Source organism: Apus apus, chromosome 4 (assembly GCF_020740795.1).
Source record: "Apus apus isolate bApuApu2 chromosome 4, bApuApu2.pri.cur, whole genome shotgun sequence".
Classification (NCBI taxonomy): Eukaryota; Metazoa; Chordata; class Aves; order Apodiformes; family Apodidae; genus Apus; species Apus apus.
In genome coordinates, this window is record NC_067285.1 from 95,694,669 (window position 1) to 95,717,116 (window position 22,448).

The window sequence follows — 22,448 nt, forward strand, 5'->3', positions numbered from 1 at the left end:
TGGTCACAATACAAGCCAAAAAAGCTGATGTGTAGCGTCCTTCTCAGAATTGCTAGAAGTTAAAAGGCATATGAAACAACAGCAAGGATTTTTTTTTTTTTTTTTTTTTTGAGAGCCAGATTCTTGAACTAATCCTCATGCTCAAAATCACAACGCTTTGCAGTATTCCTACAGTCATTTGGGAAAGGCTTTTCACCTTGTTTGGAAGAAAAAATTAAGAATGCCAAAATATGAAGCAACTTAAACTCAGAAAGGTTCTTTCAGACAAAACCAGTAAGATTCAGGGTTTCCAAGCCCAACTGCAGCACCCTAGCTGCAAAATAAAATTGTTTCGACCTTTCCCTTCCTAGTAACATTGCTGTTGAGCTTAAATAGTTGCATGAACCAAAGAAATACTGGCCAGAAAACTAAGCAGAACAAAGAAAAGGTATCTTAAGTTAAAAAAATAACAATAATACTATAAAAATTGAAATCTATACACTCTGGGAACAGTCTAAGTTGAATTCACATCACATAACATTTTCACTAACACAGTTGCACTTTTCAAAATGGAAGTCAGATTTATTCAACATTAGGCGTAACAACACATCAGAAATCAATATCCACTTATAAAATAAAGCAAAGTAACATGAATAAACACAAGAAAATACTGTTTGAGACTCTCCAAGCAGGACATCTCTCATAAGACTGACAGGAAAAAAAAATATTTTTATATGCAAACAGACTCAATTCCAAAAAACTCAGGTTTTTTTTCCAGTTGTAAAGCATTATATAGCTAACGAGAGGTAAACTAGAAAGGGGAATGAAATGCATCATGCTGTACCAACACCAAAGAAATACTTCAACTGCATTTGTGTACAGTATTAAGAACATGCAGTAGATGAGGTTAAAAGTATAGTGTGTGCATATTAGAGAGACAGAAACTAGTCAGTCTGAGGGCTTTGCTTCTTATTTTAGTTCAACTAATGAAAACCAAACAGAAGCTAAGAAAACTGAGGAAGAGCAGAATCTGCACTGAGGACAATATCTCTTCCCAGAACAGTAAAGCATCTTAAGAAAGATTTCAGTTGCGCACATAATAACTTGTCTTGCTCCTAGGTCCAATGACAGGCTTTATGCAGATATCTACATTTTTATAAAGCTGTAAATGAACAAAACAATGCAAGTCATTCAATTTCTGCTAATCTTTTAAGTCAGACATTAATATGCTGAACACTCACTACAACTCAATGTTATTTAAATTAAAAACAGGGCAAGACAGCTCTCAAATAGCCTTGCTGAAATGTAAATTATTTGTGTTGCTTGGAAGACAGCAATGTGAAAATACACGTGCTACCCAATTCATTTTATTAAGAACTATTGAAATAACTCTTTTAGACAAAAAGCTGAGATCTTTGTTGGTTTTAGTCACTTCACAGTCTGATAGATTTCTCTTGCCACTCTATTTTTTTAAACAGCAGTTTTTTTAAAGAAACCCCCAAGATCTCCTACAGCTTTCGTCAGCTATTGAAAGGCAGGCAAACATAGCATACATGCAAGTTATTAGAATTAGATAAACAAATATCATTAACTACAAAGTTCCAAGCAGTAAGTACATCTACATTCCCCTGGGGAGACTTGGTCTTATTAGGAGATGGATTTGAAAGCTGATAAAGAACACAGCATATCTGGTTCACTTCAGAAATTCTCTATCTTCTACCTGAAGACTTCCAGGAACCCATTCTACCTCCTAACAAGCTAATAAGCTAGTAAAATATTCAAGAGTTTAATTCTTTTTTGAAGCATGAACTGATGGCTGAAAACTGAAGACTGACTTTTGTGGGGCTGGACATACTGACCTTAATTTTAAATGAATTCAAGTCTTAAAAAAACTGTGTAGCATCAAGACAAATGAAAAAACAAGGAGAATTTCAGGATAACTTCACCACTTCTACACAAATTGCACCAGTCAATGCTGTACATAGTTCAACTGAGATACAGCAGTTTGTTTTTACAACAATATCCAACCATAATCTAGGCTTTAAAAAGTAAATATCTACCACTTAATCTATTAACAAATCTCAGCTGAAAAAAATACTGTGTTCTAAACATAAATCAAGTATCAGTACCTGTTTATTTTAACAGTAGAGGGATGAAAAAGAACGGAGTTGAAAAAAAATATAAGGAATGTGAAGAAGAAAGTCCTATTTTAGATGCCTTTAGCACATATTAAACCAAAACTGACTTTTAAGAAGTGCTACTGAAATCACTATCTGAAACTGCTCTGAGGTCTGGCAATCACGTAAGTTAGTGCTGTAACCACCAAATTTAATGCTGGGTCAAAAATGGAATAGAAATATGAAGGTAATGTGGAATAGAAACATGAAGGCCCTGCAGAGTACGTCTAAATAAGTTGGTTTTTTTCTTGGATAGAATTACTAATACGAAAGCTTTAGATTGAATGTACCTCTCATCTCCAGCAATGTTAGTTGTGAGCCTTCCTTAGAATTCTGACTTACAAACAGATGTAATACCTATGAACTCTTCATCTTCTGCTCAAATGTGCTTTTTAACATCAAGCATAGTGCAACCTTTCCACTTTCATTTCAGAAAAGCATTAAATACATGGAACATGAATACAGTTTGGTAAACTTGAGGATTCAAAGTTGTAGAGAAAAAAAATAAAACACAAACCCGTTTTATTTCTGAAAGACTTAAGTGGACTGATAAGTACTGCCATCTTACTTAAGTGATGTCAGATGCAAAAGCAACTGGGAATAACAGTTTCAAGGTTAAGACTGTTACAGTTTATATGAATCAGTGTATTCTGTTTACACAAGAGAGGACTGAGTGGAGTTTCAGATCAGCACTGTCTCTACAGGGCTGGAGGGGAAAGCTATTTGTTGAAATGTGTACGAATCTGTTGGATTGTTACTGAAGCCTCAAAGAATGGTTACCCAAACATTTACATGCTGTCAGGCAGTCAAACTCTACTGGCAAAAGCCTTTTTTGGTTATTGGTTATATTAACGTCCATATTTTAAGTCACTAGTAGAAAAGCGTACCAGCACTTGTAATCAACCAGCCTTAGTAGGCTTAACCATTATTCAATGAAGATGCAATACCCAGGACTAAAATGCCTACAGCAATCCAGAGCAGGCAGTGTTTCATACATGAGATAGCAATGCCTCACTTTAGTCAGTGCAACTGGAACAGATAAAAAAACATGTTCACCCTATTTAACATATTGTACAAGGCGATAAGCAAATAAAGAGGTCCAAGAACCAGTAATTCCTCTATTTGGCTAAAAAACAAAAACAAAACAACCCACAAACAAACAAAAAAAACCAAACAAAACCCCCCACATTTTAAAGTTAAGCATTCAGTTTCTTTCTTTTTCTCTCCTGCCTGGAAGTAAATGAAAACCAAATGCTACTTTGCATACATTATAAAATTAAGGTAGTAATCCCTCCCTAGCAATGTATCTCATGTATTCATGGAATGAAACTACCCTGAAGCTCTAAAAGCTGCTAGTATGAGAAATGCTAATTACAGCTTGTCTCTCTCCTTTGTGTGTTGTTTTTCCATCTATTGGGAAGCAAAAGGGCAAACTATGGAAAGCTTCAATTTTGATTAATTTTCACCTTCCAGAGTTTCAATCAGTCATAAGTTAATGCCTAACTCAAGGTGACATCCATAAACATCGTAAGAAATCTGAAGTCAAGTATTCTTGGCCTCACCATCTTTAAGGCTTCCAGGGAGGATCTGTATTCTTCCTATAACATTATTGCCTTGACTATGATGGAGAACCTTCCCTCATTCAGCAAACTGCCCATCAGAAAGCAGAGGGTAGATCTAGGTACTACTGAGGAGGGGGAAGGAAAGCCCTAGACATAAGCCCTAGAACTGCCAAAACACAATTTCAAATTTCATCACTGAGCAGGGAAAGACTGACCTGTTTTAATATCAAAGCCCACTGTAAGCTGCTCAAAAGTATCTCCCATGGCAACTAGGAAATCTTTCCTAAAATTGACAGTATTAAGAAAGAAGTGTCACATAGCTTTAGTAAGAATTGTGGATGGGTTCAGGTTTTTCAGTTTTGGAAGAACTGGGGTATTTTTCTTCTTCATACAGAACCACACACTTAACACTTCTTCCCTTCACAGGTAAAAGATTTAAGTGGTAACCTCTTCAGGGACAAGCCTTTCAGGTAGTTTCCACAAAGGGGCTGCTGTGCTGACAAAGGACTCTTAACAAAATACTTAGGAAAACAAAGATTCTCCCTTCTGAAAAGTACTAGAAAATTTAGAACATGGATTTTAGCTATAAGAGCTCAAAAAAGTAACATAACCGTTGTGCATTCAGAGCTTAGGAAGTCATCAGGCATTTAAACGTGATGACACTAGACAATTGCCTCAAATGACTGACATGTCAGAGAAATCCTCATGGTTGGAATGCCAGATCAACTCACTGACTTGAACAAGTTACACCATTAAGCAAATGGAGAAAATAATGTAAGACCTTTTAAAGCATATTGTCTCACTTCTGACATGTCAACATGTATCCGGTGCTTCATGAAGAATCTACCTCAGAGTCAGTGCTCTCGACATACCTTAGCAAAAGGATGCTACTAGTTTGAATATAAACATGTCTATAGTAGCCATAGTAGGAGCAATGCAACTCACTTAGACTGTGGTCAAATTCAGGTGGCAAGATGTGCAAGGGGTCTATTAAAACAATAACAAAAAAAGCAACTTTATTAACTTAAAATTACATTTTGTGCTCCAACATAAAATACTCACCACTTCTAATCATATTAACTTATACCTTTAGTTCTCTAATATTTATTAAGTAGCAGCTGTAAAGTTACAGGACAGCTGGTGATAAACTGAGTGTTGAGAGCAGTCTGTGCTCCAAAGGTTTGCCACTTTGAAGCCAAAATCTATCACTATGATAATCCCATCTAATTTGCTTGTACAACACCATAACATAACTCACAGTCAGTGAAGAGTCCAATTTCTATTTCAATTTTCAGTTATACTTACTACAGGAAACTGAAATTGTCTATTCTGGCCTCTCAGTATTCGAGCTTGCCTGACTGATACAAGGATTAAGAAGTGCTGTCCTCCCACTCCTCAGTACCAGATTTTTTTTTCCATTTGTAAATATTTACTCCCCAGTATCAAAATGCCACTTCATCATCTTTGGTAATGATAGAGACAGAGTTCCTCAAACCTCACACTGCAAGATCTACTGTCCAGACCCAGATCTTACTTTAAACTAAATTATTGTTATAGCCCTCTGAAATGCAGACATCAAAACTGAACATTTTAGTGGTAGTAGTATTCTCCATGCAGTTTGGGATGTAAAGTTCCCTACTTGCACATATTTTTTCTCCTTTGTACAAGGTTCAGATATTTCATCAGGCTTTTAACTACAACTCTGAAAGCTCAGCATTGAGGTGGTTCCCTGGAACAAGTCTTTTTACATAGCTGTTGTGTTTTTTTAACTGTCTATCACGGAGTGTATAATTCTTTATTCAAAGAGATCACTGTTACTTTGTGATCACTTTTTTTGCAGCTATAGCTGTTCAATCTGACAATTCTGCAAACAATGGAACAATAACATGTTCTCATTTTCTGTTCAATCAAGTTTTCCCTTCTCCAAACTTTACCAAACAGTTGATTCCTCTTATGCTTTTCTGTATAGATAACATGTAATAGTTCTTTGTTAAGACAGTAGAACTCTGGATTCCTTACGTTCTCTTACAGAATTAGTCAGTGTACCAGGACTTTCAAGGTACTTGCATATGTAAGGTCTCCATCCATTACCTAACCTTCCTCTTCTAGCAGTTTTACTACCCATAGCAAATGTTTCTGTTAACATCACCACCACTTCTTGAGGACAGAGACGACACATCAGTTATATACAGCAGAACCTAAATGGAAATAGAAAAAACATTTATCACTTGATTTCAATTAGCTACAGGTTTTGAAGGCTCCTTACTAGGAAATTATTTAGGCAGTGAATTAATTCTTTCATACAGTACAGCATGTACATATTGGAAAGGAGTGAGGCAACTAGAATACTCCTATGGAAGAGCTTAAACCATTTAGTCATCACTGGGTAAACTGCTTGTGTTCACTAGAGCAAGGAATATTTCTTTGGAATGTACCTCAAAAGAAATTCCTGCTCAGTATTTTCAGACAAACTGAATAAAAGGCACTGTTGCTCAAGCAGTACATTTGTTGTCTCCAACTGTTCAAAAAAAAGTAAAAACATTTTTTAAAAACTACTAGCTACTGTTGCCCTAAGAAGGATTCCTTGCTACCTATTAGTAATTTCACCTCTCCTTATAAAAGTTTAACATAAAAATTGCTTTTATCTGAAGAATGTCGAGTCTCACCTTTATATCTAAAATTATGAGTTAGTATAACAGTATGCATTATAAAATTATACCGTTTACTTTAGACATGTCTGAACAGCTAAATCTTCAAACTATACAAAAATAAAATGTATTAATTTTTACAAAAGGAGGACATTAAGACATCAATAGCAAATCCAAAAAATATAATAACTTATACATAGCAGTAAGCATAAGCAATGTAGCCTACAACAGCTTTCAATTAATAGGACTCTGAAACATGTCTGAAACAAGCATCAGCTAAAATCAGAACATTCCCAAGCACAATAATGTTTCCAGTTTATTATCTTTACCACAGTACAAACTTCCACAAACCAAATGTCCGTTGTCTGTCAGTCTGTAAACAAAAGCCACTATCCCCCTCCTCATTTTAAGAAGGTAAATTCAGTTCTCAGTCAAGTTTCATCTCCATCACTTGCATCAGGAATCCAGAGCCTCTTCTCTTGTTAATATTTTTTTATTTTCTTTATTTTTATTTTATTTTTGTGTGTGTGTGTATCATACAGCCTGCAGTGAAGCAAAATCACAGTGAAAGTCCTGGGAAAAACATGATCTTTACAGCAGGACTTGAACCATTCTAATAATAAATGCATCTAACAAAGCTTCCCATAATAAATGCATGGCATTTCCATTTCCACAAATCAAGTCAATTAGAAATCCTAAGTTCTACTTAAAAACCCCAAAAGATCTAAAAGTGAAAAGATTCATCTTCTCAGTCAAATACAAGTCTTTCACTTGCAGAGACTTCTCCAGTCTGTAAAACAGTAGTGCAATTCAATTAGTTCTACTTCTTTTGGTTTTCTTACAGTCCTGTAGATAAATGTCCTAGCTCTACGGAAAGATAGGAAGATACTCCAGTAAACAAGAAACTTTGGCAAGCCCAGGAAGGCTTACTAGTCCGTTATAGCTCAGAAGTCCAAAGTGGCTTAAAAATCATTTATGAATACACAGAGAAAACAAACCAACAACAAATCAACAACAAACTAAAAAAACACTACAAAAGACAAACTAGAAAAAGGAAATAAATAGGCAGAAATGAATGTAAACTGTCTGAACTTTTTAATGATTTCTTATTGACAGCTGGCACAACCTTTGACAGTACAGTCAGTTAAATATAGTTGACCTACTGAGCATTCCATTAGGGCATCCAGTCTGGAATGCTCAAATGGAATTACATTCCTAAAGATTTTAAAAAAACAGTTCTTATAGCATTACTATAGGTTTCTTCTGCTAACCTCACTTAGACTTCTTCTTAAAGAGGCTTTTTATTTTTGATGGCTTTTTGGTTTTTTCACCATTTTGGTAGAGGTCCTGTGGGATGCTACTTATCCTAGGAACAGAAGAAGCTTCATGGCTGGGCTTACTATCACTGCTGGCTGAAGAACACGAGGTGTTCCGAGGCTTCGGGACTGGGATCCCAGCTGAAAGCTGGTTCATGCTGCAGGACTTTTCCAGGATTCCATTATAAACTTTGCTTGCAGGACTAAAGATCATGCTCTTAGTTTCTGCCATGCCTATACAGTCAGGAGAAATATCTGCAGTTAGAGAAGAGGAGTCTCCTGTAGATGATTCCTCGAGTGAGAATTCTTCTGGGGATACTTTCTGAGGAGAAAGTGTCTGATATATCTCAAGACTTGCTGGAGGAGACTGCTTCCTTCCAGTAGATGAATTTAGGGAGTCACATTCCGAACCTGTTTCCTGTACTTCCCTGAGTCAGAGCAAAGAGAAAACATAATGAAACTACTATTTCCTTCATGCAGTTGAAAAGGAAATTAATTTAGAATCAATAGCATTAGTCTAAAAGCACCACCCCCACTTTTCCTTAGTAGTTAATTAACGAAAAATGTTACGTTAAACATTTTAACTTAAAACTTGCATTACATCATTTTATTATCTAAACTTAAGATAATTAGTTTGTGCAATCTTGTTTTTGTGGGCAGCAGCATCTGCTCAGAATCAGTCATTTGTATCTCACTTCAAAGAACAAAAACTATCTTTCTGGCACATGAAGTCAGAGAAGTTATGAAATGAAAGAAGGAGATTTAAGCCTATCATATACAAAAAGTTTCTTCAGGACAAGTGTCCCTACCTTTCAACAAGCTCATTTGCTCCTTCCAAAAGGAATTTAACCTTTTCCTATGAGGCCATGTAACAAGAGTAGGTACACGCTCAACATGCTGTAAGAATTGTGTTACCATCCATCTTCTCTTCGCCCAGTAGCTGACACTGCTTTTGATCCTAGTTTCAGATGTAAAAGCCAGTAACATATTGTAATGGAGAATCAGGGTTAGTTCAGTGCACCCTGGATTGTAACATTACTTAACTGTATATGACATGCTAGCTATTTACATACACATTCCAGACAAGAACTCTCTCTGTTCCATGAGGATTACGTTAGTTTATATTACCCTACAGGTTACATTAACTTTTGGCTTGGTTTAACCTCTAATTCTAAACTGTTAGTCTCAAACAATCCTATCAGAGTTTCAAGTGCTGTTTGCTAATCTCCATACCATTGTTTATCAGCAGAGAAGTAAATGGCTTCCTCCTCCTCTTCAGTTCGATAGAGAGCTGGGCAGCTTGACACAGAAAGGATGTCAGGGTCAGGGGAGTGCAAAGCATGCTGAGACTGTGGAGATGATGGCACAACACTGCGTCTTGATCGGCATAAGCTACTGCTTCTTGCCAGTGTGCTGGGAGGTTTTACAATGGACCCTGAGGCAAAGAAAAAGCAAACCAAAACCCTCCAAGTGACATTGATATTAACAAGATCTACTCTGAATACTAATAGTAGGTATCTGCTTCAGCCGTAGTGATTCTTAAACAACTTTTGCATTGTTCAACTGTTTAGAGAGAAGAAAGACTGGCATCACCTTAAGCAGTTAGATGAAGCAGCTAATGAGGATGCAACTTTAGCCGTTTTGTGCCTGCCAAATATTACTCTGACCATGCGCAAAGCTCTAGCTCGCTATGCTCTCTTGAGAACAAAGAGAAAGATTCTGCTGAAAATCCTAACCCTTTCTAAACTAAAAACAGCAGTGCCAAAATTAACTTGTTACACAATTTCCAGTGTTTCATTTGTGTGGTAATTTGGAGCTTACAAGAATATGTCAAAGTTTTGCAATGTAGGTATACCTAACCAAACAGTAAACTGAAATACACTGTAGTGGTTTAAAGTTAGACTAGATTGAAGACAAATTTAATTTGTGTAACATGACAGAAAATATATAATTCAACCTCATTTTAAGCTCAAGAATTTCCTATTTGATAACACCTTCTTTTGTCAGGTTAATTATGAATTTCCAGAAACAAATACTAATAACAGGTGGAGATAGCAACACAAGACTTGACCAGGACAATATCTAACAGGAAGTGACAAACTAAAACATTCCTAATCTTTCAAAAGATGATTAGGTAGCATTACTTCTATGGAAATAAATCTACAGATCTGTTTTCAGGCTAGCTGTTACAAGCCTCAGGACCTCTCATATCTCTCCTCAAACTGCCCCACTGAATGCATTACTGCTTAGGTAAGAAAGACCAAATCCTTAGTGATGTTCAAAAGGTTTATCAAACATAATACACTAAAAAAAAATTTCAATTGTTTTATACACAACGGTGTCTAGGCTGACAAAATGCATTTTATTTTTGAGATGCCGCTTTAGCATCAGGTAAATTACAATTTCTTATCCTTAATCTCAGAAAAGGTTGAGCTGTCATTCCACTTTTAGAGCAGGAAATCACAACTTTCACAAAACAGCAAGGAGATGCACTTTTGCCAACTCTTAGACTTTGTTTCCTGCCAAGCTGAGCAGAAAAGAAAGGTTTAAAAGTTCCAACATGACAATTGTCATGTAACTCAAACTTTTGATTTTACTTTTGATTAACTCCCCACTGATCTGAAAAGCAGGTGTTGGTAACTCAAAAATAAGTTTGTCTTTACAAAAATATTCCTAAAAAAGAAAATGTGAACTGAGATAAAATAATAAAAATCCCTTTAGGTAATTTGTATGATGTGTCTAGGTGTATCAAATGGCATCCTACTCACTGGTATAAAAAAAGAACAAGATTGCACCATCAGTGAATTCTGAGCCAAGTTAGAAGTGTTTTGGTTCCTTGTAGGAACTCCTGAACTGATTTCAACAGATCATTTAGCAAATCTTTCTCCTTCCCCACTCCCAAGCTCTTACAACCTGTACAGTCCTTCTCTAATAGTAATGCCTCTGAACCAACAGCGCTTAGCTCTCCAGCTTCACCTCTATGCAAGATCTGAATGAGAAGAGTGACTAAAAAAATCCCAAGTCTGAAGTCTTATACACATATTTAAGTGTTTTGTCACTTTAGACCATCTAGGAAGTCATGATAATAAATGGAGCTCTTTATTTTGAAATCAGACCACAGGTTTTTCCACACAGACTTAGAAGTCTGACTCTAGGCATCTAGAGTTTACTGGGTTATCCAATGAATTTGTTGTTAAGGTTTAAATTGAAGCCTTCACAGTGAAGATGACTACAGAGACAGCAGTCTCTAAAAGGAGTCAGAACTTGCAGTAAGTAGTGTTGTAAGGGGATTAAACCACTTTTCAATGTCACCTGTAAAAAACAGGTTGGTAAATTCAGAAGAAAAACATGTGCCCAGGGCTCACTAGTAGCCAGTAAAGTGGTGACCATTTATCTTGCACTATTTTAGGAGTTCTAATTTCTTCTGAGAATCCCAGCCCTGGAATAAAAATGTACACATATGACAAAGTTCTTTTCCCTACTCATTCTTCAGCTTGGTATTACTTGTTTGAATCGCTACATGGGAGCTCCTTTTTTTTATTTGCCTCTAGAGTCTAGTTAATCACAACTTCCATGAAACAGGCTGCTGTATTGATGCAATGACGCAAGACACAAGCATGGTCTGAATCTCCAGCATATATCTTTTCATCATAGTTTAACCAAAGCTGGATTTCCTTCCTTCTCTCCAGTCCCTGGCCTTTCTGCCTCACACTCAAACAATCCACTGTATCCAAACACATATTCTGTCTAAAAGCTGCTCTTGAACAACAAATTTTGCTCCAGCCGCTAAGGAATGTTTGAAAAGCTATATAGCATGCAGCTTCTCAAAGGGTGTGATCTTCCTAGAAGCTCAAGGGACCTTAGACTAACTCCATCCTTTCCATCTGAAAGAATAAATGTGCTAACAGGAATTCAGCATTACTCATAAATTTTTGTCTAATTGGTAATCAAAGTATGACAAGCAGACTTCAGAAACCTGAGCTGAATTTATCCCCCACTCACCAACTGAATTGGAACAAAGGCTTTTTTCTTCATGTTATCTTAATTGCAATACCCAGCGTTCTGTTTATGCAAGTCCCAAAAGATGCATCTGAAATGCTAGATAGAATTTTGGTCCTTTTGACTTTGATCCAACCTTGTCTGATTTCAGCACTCTTCTCCCAGCTGACTTTAAAATCTCATGTCTCCACATCTTTTTCCTTTTCTTTTTACCAAGCTCACCACTTACCATGAAACTGGGAAACTATTGGAGGAGTATCTTCATCTAAGTCATCAACTCCCCCTGCAATTGGGTACGGAGGAATGGAAACTCGAGGCATAACTACCCAACTGTGATCAGAGTAGAGCGATGATGTCAAGCTTGGTAGTCCAGAGTTGTGTGCTATTTGAAAACCACAAATCTTCTCAATCTGTTGCCATCGATAAAGACGCTCTCGCAAACATGTCGTCAGCTCAGAGAGTGCTTTCCTGAAGTATTAAAATGACATAAACTATCCTTAATGATAAAGCAAAGCAACAGTCAAACAGCAAAGTGCAGTCATTTCCGCATCCCAGAAGATCCATTACGACTGTCAAAATAGTCACATTTTTAAGTAAAACAATTTAAAATATATTGAAGTGCAAAACCACTAAGACACTAAATTCCATAAAACTCAAAAATTACATTGTTCCTAATTGTTCCGAATAAATAATCTGAAAAGTATATGCATCCTGGTAATACTCTTACTTTGCTTCAAGGATTTTATGGTCCACTTCATCCAGGGAGGAGCTGTGTGCAACATGTAATGTTCCAAATACAGTGCTTCTCTTCTTTTTTATCTTTTCTGCCTAAAAAGAAAGATAAAATGAAATGCATAAAACTAGGACTTATATACCTAACACAGATCACAAAACATTAGCAATGCTGACAGGCAGCAAACAACTCACAAGAGAAAAAAAAAATCATCCAAATTCATATCGGAATGATTTGCATTTACTATTTCAAATATCAGAAAGGTCTTTAAGTAGCTGAAGAGTAAGAGTTAGTACCTCATCTTTGGCAATTGCTAATTGCATTTCTGCATGCTGTCTTTTGATATTATAATATTGTACTTCAACTTCATGTGTTAACTGAAGCCACTTCTGCAAAGCTTCAGGAACGGACCAATTACTTCTCAGTTCAAACTCCTTCTCAGCCTTTTTTAATGCCATGCGAACCTAGCAATCAAAAAAAAAAGTGTCACCAAGAGTATAATTACAACTGACAGCACAAGAAAGTGAATATAAGCACCTTTATACCCCACAGTAACATACTGAAGATTTACAGAGTTTTTGTGTGTGCCAATTGTCAGGAAGGCAGATCAGACAGTTCTGAAATATATTAATTTCCCTATACAATATTATACTCCATTGTGTTTTTTTTCCTATGATACATCATCCCTAAATTGAAGCTTAAATATTTTTAAGACAGCATTTTTATTTGTTACAATTAAACCAATCCATTGCTACTCAGAAGAGCATGACAAAGCTAAAGTCTCTCATCTGATAACAAGAGGAAAAAACAAAGCTTTTGTATATATATTTTGTTCCATTAATCCAACAACATTATGATAGGCCAACATTCAAAGTCTATGTCCCTTTAAAGTTTCAGGATTATTTTACTAGATAATGGTATGATTGCCAGACAGTAATTAAGAGCTCTTACAATTTTCCCATTCAAATCTAACATTAGAGAAACACTGCTTCAAAAAATTCCTATGGATCTAACAAAACCAGGACCAATCTAGTCAACACAAATCGTAATCAGTTTGCAAATACCTGTACTAACTCTTCCTCTGCATATTTGAGCCTGCTGAGCTCACATTCAGCTCCCTCCCTCAACTCCCTTAGGCGATGAGCTTCCCGTTTTGCATCATTGATCTCATCCATCATTTTGCGCTCCAGATTTTGCTTTTCCACAGCAACATTTCTATTCTCTTCTTGTGCTTTCTCAAGCCTTCACAATTGAACAAAAAATATGAGAAAACACAGCATAATTGTTAAAAGTTGCAGTCCTCAGAAGAAGAAAATGTGTCCAGCAACAGGGCAAGAGGCAATGAGCACAAACCAAAACACAAGAGGTTCCATCTGAACATCAGGAAACACTTTCACCATGAGGGTGACTAAGCACCAACATAGGTTGCCCAGGGAGGTGGCAGAGTCTCCATCCTTGGACATATTCACAAGCTGCCTGGACATGGTCCTGGGCAAGCTGTTCTAGATGAGCATGTGGGGCTGGACAAGATGACCTTCAGAAGTCCCTTCCAACCACAACCATTCTGTGATAATAAAGACTTGGGAAGCTTTATGAATCAGCAACAATTACATCACACAATGTGATGTCCATGTCAGACAAAATATGCAAACTTTTAGGTGAACCTTCATTAAAGGTGTAATAAGATAAAAAAACAAGTCTTTATAGACAATTGAGCTACAAGTGCACCAGAAATTACTATCAACTCTCCCATTGCTAAATAAACATTAGAAAATAATCAGACCAGGTCTGTTTCCACCTTAAGAGCTTAAACCAGGAAAAATGTTCTCCTTTCCATGTAAGTAAGTATTCCAAAGTAAACTCTAATTATATGAAAACAGTACATACTTCTAAATCTGTAGGTAAAAAAGATTTAACCTCTATTCTCTACTTTCATCCCCAAGTTCATATTGTCTGCTAAAATATCCAGGGGTAATTTCCACCCCAAAACCCATTGTCACTGAAATCACAATCTCCATGCAAAATGAACAAAATCCACAGGCAGCTTAATACAAATAATTTATGGCTGTAAAGGATCTGTATTTGTATTTAACCTCAAAACAAAAGTTTAGTTTAGTGTTTATACCTTTCCTGCAAGTCAAGAAGACTTTGTTCTGCTGTTTGGAGACTTTCTAAGTCCTTCATCATTTTTGTGATATGTTCTTTTGAGGTTCTGTTCTGTGTATATGCAAACCAGCAGCCTCCAAACCCAATAACTATAGAAACTGTTAATATAAAATCCTTCATCCAGTTGTGAGGGGGACCTGTGCAGAGAATAACATGATCATTAACTGGTTCACTGATAGAGAAAACAGACTATGGACTTTTTGACCTGCAGCCTAAAAGGCAACAGAACCTTATGTTAAGCAGAATTCTAGCTCATTAATTTCAAACCATCTCCAAAAAACACCTTTCAAACATATTCCAGAGCATTTTTCCATACAACATAAGCAACTCAGCTCTAATATAACCTACTCAACCTATACTAAATCACATTTTAGATTGAAGAAAGCTTACTAAACTTCTACAGTACATAGTCTGTATCTTTATTTAAATGAGTTAAGAGAGAGATTCCCCAACTACACTTCACCAGGCCAGCAGGAACTTGAGTTACATGTAAGTTCTCCCCATTCTGCGCCCACTGGAATACCTTATGCTGAGGTTAAAAACGCACTTGTACAAACTAAAGTAGATTTTAAAAGGGTAAATAGTTAATAGCAGCATTTTTTAAAAGCATACCCTGGATTGTCAAAGTAACATATCCAAGATTCACATACACTTCTTTTCTACTTCGACTTTTATAGTCATTTGTACCTTTGCAATACAAACTCTTTGTAAGAATTTCTGCTAGCACTAAAGGTATCATGCAAACAGTGTGCTTTTTTACCCTAAAAATTTCCAGCTCAGATCTGTCAGACTAACTCAGAGCAGTCAGGCCAGCTTAGATATGGTTTGACTTTTCAAAATTCATTCATTACTCTCTCAACTGACCAAACTCTGGAAAGGCCTCCTAGTCCAGGAATACCCAACATACACAGTACCCACAACAGATTTGTAACGGTGTACAAGCAAGCACTGATGATGCGGTAAGGAAATACCTGCCTATGCCAAAATGGGTCAGATGTGGAACTGCTGGATTAAATGTAACTGCACTTAAATTCAAGTTTGCAAAAAAAGACACTGCTATTGTGTCCAGTTCTGAGCCCCACAGTTCAATAAGGACAGGGAACTGCTTGAAATAGTCCAGTGCAAAGACAAAGATGATGAAGGGAGTGGAACATCTCCCTCATGAGGAAAGGCTGAGGGAGCTGGCTCTCTTTAGCTTGGAGGAGAGGAGACTGAGGAGCGATCCCATCAATGTTTATAAATATGTTAAGGGCGAGTGTCAGGACGATGGATCCAGGCTTTTTTCAGTGACGTCCAGTGATAGGACATGGGGCAATGCATGCAAACTGGAACATAGGAGGTTCCATGTAAATATCAGGAAAAACTTCTTTCCTGTGAGAGTGACGGAGCACTGGAACAGACTGCCCAGAGAGGTTGTGGAGTCTTCTTCACTGGAGACATTCAAAACCTGCCTGGACAAGTTCCTGTGTGATGTACTCTAGGTGACCCTGCTCTGGCAGGGAGGTCGGACTAGATGATCTTTCAAGGTCCCTTCCAACCCCTAAGATTCTGTGATTGGATTTGCACCATCTCCTTTTTTCTTCCTTAGAAAAGGTTAGTCTCTCTTGTTTCAGCACCCTAGCTTAAGCTGCCCAAGCTAATTGGGAAGTGAATGTAACATTAGCTGTAAGTGTATTCTGAAGAGTCAAAAACTGTTAGAGGACACTTATTTTGACAGAAAAGCCAACGTCTGTCAGGGTTATAATAAAATTTCTACATAATCTTACACACAGAAGCAAACCTTTGTCCTCATCCCAGCATCTTGATAACCTTTTTTAATTCATTACCCAGTTACACAAAGCCAAACGATCCATCAGTATATCCACAAAATAGATAAGCTGTCCTACCTAAAGTACCAAGTGTCACTGAAAATACTCTGTTGAATTCTTACAAATAAGAGATACGAAAAAACTTCAAGAAGTTACTAACGTGTGAGAGGTCCAAACAAAACAACATCCAAAGCTTTAAGCTGAAGCTTCTGTCTATGGCTTCGGTCAATTATTTTCAAGTGAGAGATCATGAAAGCATGTTCATTTACTGCTATCCTGTTAACGATAAGACAAAACATTACCAATTCCACAAGCTATATTCAAAACCAGTCTATGGAAATAAATACATCAATAGCATTTCCCACAGCTATATAAATGACAGTTATGCAATTAGAGTGAGAAATCTAAATACAATTACAATAGTGCTGTAAAAAAGCCTATCAGCATGTGGCAAAGGAAGAACATTAAATCTTTTCCCCATCCTTTTCTTTCTGGATTAATAATGAAATAAATTCATCTGGCACAGTTAAAGGTAATGGCATATTTGCAGACTTGTGACACCAACACAACTCAATACTGAAATTTAGTAGTTATGCTTAAGAAAAGGGGTTCTGCAGGTAGTTTTTGATGCATGTCCAAACAATAGATCAGAAGTTGTTCAAAAGAAAGTTTGCTACCATACAGAATTATGTGATCATTGATACAAGTTTCCAGAGCTAGATACAAAACTAGGATGAAAGGAGTGGCAAGAAGCATTTACATTTTTTAGTATTTTGGCAGAAAAAAAAATGTAGTCAGCTCTTCATAGCAGCAAGGACACTTCTCTTTTCTTGCATTTGACCATATCCTGTTACACTTTAGGTTCACACAGTTGTTCCCACATACAGACTAAAGCAGCAACCTACAGGGAATTATTTGAAACTAATCCAGAATAAACATTCACCTGGGAAGTGTTGTCCCATTGACATTGCTCTCTCTAAAATTCTTTTCATATTGAGGCAGTTCAACAAATTCTGAGAGCCACTGAAGAGTGTCCTCTTGAGTCCAGTTATGAACTGGAAGAAAACATGAGATTAATTACCTTTAATTTTTGTAAAAATCAATAGCAAGACAGAAAACAAGCAGTAGAAAAGCAAGTTATAGTGAGAAAGAGTTTAGCCAAATATAATTGCAGAAAAATTCACCAAGGTGTTTCTGGCATTTTGCCGTTTTCATTATATGCTTCTCAGAGGCAGCTTAGGCAAGCTACAAACAAACAAGCATGGAACCAATAGCAACATTTCCTTATTAAAAATTCCACAGAATACTTTAGTGGAATTTAAATCAGGACAGCATCTTGCGACTTTTCTCTACTTAAACTGATCTGAGAATCAATCCTTTTGTCCTTGCTACCCTTGCAGAACTAAACACGTCAGCAGGTGCTGTAACCATTTAAGGCAATGTACCAAGATCTTTCCCAGGATGACGGATTAAGGAACTTGTTTTCACAAGAATCTTCATAGAGGCTCATGCCTACTAACCACGAAATGGGAGCAGAGAGGAAGATTGACAGAAAATACTGAAAAACAGAAGAAATTTAACAGGAAAATAATTAAATCTCTCTAGAATATGCCCAAAACCAGCTCTACTATATGCAAAAAATCTTCTACTAATAAAAGTTATTGAAACATGTAGAGAATAATAAATTTTCCTGTATAACAACAACAGCCTACATAACCTTTCAAAGGTGCAGGTAATCAAAGAAAATACTACCCATGGAATCAGCCTTATAGGCCAGTTGCTACAGCTTATAGCTTCACACTGACAAAGTTGAAGAGAAATTGTTCTCTGCATTTATGATTTGTCTGTGCATGAAAAAGATAAAGTGACAGTGTCCTTCTAGACAGACATATCTTTACATAAACAAATACCTTTAAAAAAAAAAACTAACAAAAAACCGCCACATGTTTATCTACCTGCCCATGACAATGCTGGGCAGTGATTTCTTTATAAACTTTATCACAGGGACAAATGCACAATAGTTACTTTTCACAATGATCCCTTACAAAGAGCTACTGAAAGCTTGACAGGGAAGCTGCAAGCAACAGAAATCTTTATGAGTTAAATTCATATTACAGTTTGCACTGAAACTGATATAAGGACTTCCAGGTCTCTTGTCTACTCTAGCACAGCTGAAAAGTAAGTTTAAACATTTCAGATTTTCCTAATTGCAGACCACCGGCAACAGAACACATTCCACAGCCTTATCTACTGCTTTAAAAATTAAACTTGCTGTACAAAGCTTTTGTATCCTATCCATTTGAATAGCTTCACTGCCTTACCAGCATGCTCTCCCATTTCTTGCTCTGCCTATGAGCCACAAACTGTTTTCCAGGCATTGATCTTGAAACATACTCAGTTTTGTCATGTTGCTCTAAGCTTTTATGCAAAATGTCTGGGCTCTATTTATAAACACATAATAGCAGAATTCCAGTGTCAAGTGCCCCAAAATCCCCAACTCTTCCAGTTGGGTATTTCCTACAACACCACAGCGGAGCCCTGGAAGATTTATTTGTATCAGTGAAAATGTTCACTGTTTCTTTTTGTTGGTATCTTCTATATGCTATATATTTGTAAGGAGTATTGCTTAATTTGTCTCCAAAAAGACTTTATGACCAACATACATGCATATTCTACAACAGCACACAGTACAGAAAGCTTCAGCAGAATCAGTTATGGCCTACTGAAACATAACACAAGACCTGTGACACACCAGGTGTACTGAAAGGCAAGCAGGCCAGCTGAAATTCATCTTGATCAGCATTGCTAATTGGAATGTGCCAGCTCTTGCTAATTAGCTGAGGTTGTAACTTTTCCTTATATTAATCACCCAAAAAGAATGTAGCACTTCAGACAGTGGAGTAGCAACTGGCAAATGCTGTAAGTTAAATGCATATAGTATTAAAGAGTTATAAAAACATCCTTCTCTCTCACCCCTATTTTCATAAATATATATTGTGAGAGAGGACGTTGGCAACATGCCTTGGGCAGGCAGGTGTAGAAGCCACAGTGTTTACAGTGCAGCATTCATCTAGACCTCCATCAGCTGCTCTATTTCAGATCACAAGTTTGGAGTACTTTTACTTTTTTTTTCTTTTTTTTTTTTAAACTGTCATAACAACATGCCTGAAGGTGAAGACAAAAAAAAGTCGTTTCAGACTGGTCCTGTATGAAAGTTGCTCATTGCTAACCCACTTTAATGGCTTACAAAATCAGGCTATATATCACTTTTTCATGTTAAATTTATCATGTAGCACAGTGCTTCAGGGTAGGGAGACAGAATATTACTGTGTCAGCCCCAGCACTCCTATGGGCCTCCTACCCCTTTCAGTAATCAAATTACATTTGATAAGAGTATTTTATGGCAAGGAGTGAATGCCAGCCATATACTAGGTTTAAAATTGAGAACAGGCAATAGAGAAAATCCACAAGATTGTTCTGTATCAAGCACACAAATGGATTTAAAAGTTAGTTTTGTTTTAGCAGGACCTCCAGCAGCAAAATCAGCATGAAATATGCTGCCACCAGTACATTTTTAAAGAGGATGAAAAAGCAAAAGAGAGGAAGTGATCCTGACTGTCTTTTAACCAGTTTAACATTGCAACTCATTTCCCCTCAGATGAAAGGGCCACTCCGCAGTACTGTACTGGCCCTGCCTGGAACAGCATGCAGTATTATCTAACTCATCCTTAGCCAAGCTCTGCTCCCATGACACATTTCCAATCTCCCGGTATTTAAAACCTGAAATGGTAAAAGGCTAAGAAAGCACAAGGCAACCATAACATCACTTTGGTATGCAGTCTCATCCCAGTTGCTGCAAGAACACTTATGTGACATGACTTCAGAATATGAAACGGGATCACACGTACACATGTAAAGCAATTTTTAATCTTTTTCCCTCTAGTAAATAAGGTACCAGACTTCAGGTCACCTTCTACTTTCCAGAGAAGGAAAAAAGTTAAAGAAAGAAAAACTACACACACAAGGCAGGGGAGATGCTTTTTCGTATTATAGGGTAATCTATGGGATATACTCTACATTAAAGGTCAAATATGCCACAACGGAAAAGAAAAACTACTTTTTTAAGGCAGTTTAGAAAAACTAGCTTTTGGTAGGGCTCAGATTAATCTGACATTAGTAAACCATTCATGAACTCCAGGTTTCACCACAACAGCTTTACTCCGATACAAAATAAAGTCCCAAAGGACAAAGCTACATCACCAAGAACGCAGCACTCTACCTATTCACCAATCCAAGTCTACCCAGCTGAAAACCCTTCAGCTGATTTACAAACTCCCTTACTACTGAGGCTAATACTATACATTTCTCTTCAGACAGAAAATTCATATGACCTTAGCCCATTGGAGGGGCAAAAAAGGGAATGCAGACACTTTGGGTATACAGAACTTTGAAGTAGAATTGAAAAGACTGTTATTCAGGCAAAGCAGATGTTCATCTTTCACTTTTGCTCCCTCACAAATATCATCTCCTCAAGGTAGAAAAAATACAGAAGATGCACCTTTAATGTTAACCCAATGATAACTACTAAACGTGATACCTTAGAATACCTGAAAGGCTCTATATACATATAGTGTTTAGTGAGATAGAAAGGGAGATAGTCAAAGCAAATACCATACAACAAGCATATACTAGCATTTGCATTTACAGAACACACATACACAATAATAGAAGTCAGAGGACTTTTAGCTAGCAGTGTTTTCTATGCTTCAAACAGCTATGCTACTTGCTAGCCATTCCTCTAAATGAAGTTCTCTCTGTAGAATTAGACTGTGAGACTGAAAAATTTAAATGGTCACAAAAAGCATAAATAACATCAACAAAACTAAATAAAGTGACAGTCTTGTTTTTGTACTAAAACTTTTTGTACTGAAGGTTTTGTACTAAACTTTATTGTTTGCTGGAAACACAATAATAGGTTAGATGCTGATTTAAGCTACAGCATGATTCCTTCCATCCAGGTAAAACCTAGAGCAGCTTTGAAATTCCTTTAATTTACATCAGTTCAGACCACGCCTTAAGAATTCAGCACCAGGTGGGGATATCAAATGCCTGCCCAGTGCCAGAAATATTAAAGAAAATATTAAAGAAATATGTTAAAGAAATCTTCTCAAACAATTACTTAAAATTACACTTTCTTAAACCTAAAAAAGCAATGCACCAACAAAACAGCAATGGCACATTTACTGTACCATAAACAGTGCTTTTGCTTTCTTCCCTCATATCTTACCTCTCTCATCACTAATATCTTAATCAGGAAGTAAAGATATTTCACAAATACTTAAAAAATATCCACATAAAGCACTCTTTCTGGGAAGGAATGAGCAATTCTAATCAGCATAAACCAAGCAGCAACAGATTCAAAAATGTTCCCTCATAGGCAGTTACAGGGACTGTCAAGGACATGATTTAGAGCTTGTCATTTTCAGATACCTCAAACTACTTAAAGTTTCCGATTACTAATACCACCATTTACACCACCTTCCACCCGCCTGTTTAATGCTGTAAAATTGCAATTAGGACTATAAACTAGCAGCACATAAGAAACAAATAAAATTCCTAAAACATCTAGAAATGAAAAAAAGTATTTTCCATGTTCCCTAATATTATTGGAGGGGCTTCATGCTTTCTAACCATCACCAGACCACTGTTCACCCAACCTGGGAGTCTCATTCTAAGGGCGTCCCTGTGGTGCACCATTAGTTTCCTCAATAGGACACACACTACAGCCATTATAAGCAGACACAGTAAGACCAGACATTCCTCTGTATCTTTTGAGTCTTACTCACATTGCTGACTACTTTCAAGAAACCTGAAACAAAGATATACACAACAGGCAAATTAAGATACTTCTATCACTGAGGCCTAAATTAAGAGTTACTCATAAATTAGATTAATACTTGTAGAGAGATAATTTTCTCAGATAATTTAGTTGCAATACTTTCATTGAACAAGATCTTTAGTGACTAAGTATTTACAGAATATTTGAATAAAAAAGATGCT

General features: G+C 36.7%; 1 protein-coding gene across 3 annotated transcripts in view; it reads right to left on the minus strand.

The window, feature by feature from the left end:
- Positions 1-534: 534 nt before the first annotated feature.
- STIM2 (stromal interaction molecule 2) overlaps positions 535-22,448 on the minus strand; it is an 85,481-nt gene continuing 63,567 nt past the window's right edge. For 2 of the 3 annotated variants that reach the window (XM_051617523.1, XM_051617522.1), the window contains exons 4-12: positions 17,332-17,443; positions 16,549-16,664; positions 14,540-14,717; positions 13,479-13,656; positions 12,711-12,878; positions 12,409-12,509; positions 11,911-12,149; positions 8,916-9,117; positions 535-8,110 (exon numbers count right to left, since the gene is read on the minus strand). In XM_051617523.1, coding sequence (XP_051473483.1) covers positions 7,639-8,110; positions 8,916-9,117; positions 11,911-12,149; positions 12,409-12,509; positions 12,711-12,878; positions 13,479-13,656; positions 14,540-14,717; positions 16,549-16,664; positions 17,332-17,443 — 1,766 coding nt within the window. In that variant the 3' untranslated portion in view covers positions 535-7,638. Of the gene's footprint in view, positions 8,111-8,491; positions 8,641-8,915; positions 9,118-11,910; positions 12,150-12,408; positions 12,510-12,710; positions 12,879-13,478; positions 13,657-14,539; positions 14,718-16,548; positions 16,665-17,331; positions 17,444-22,448 lie in introns of all 3 variants that reach the window. The other variant, XM_051617524.1, reaches the window with a different exon arrangement.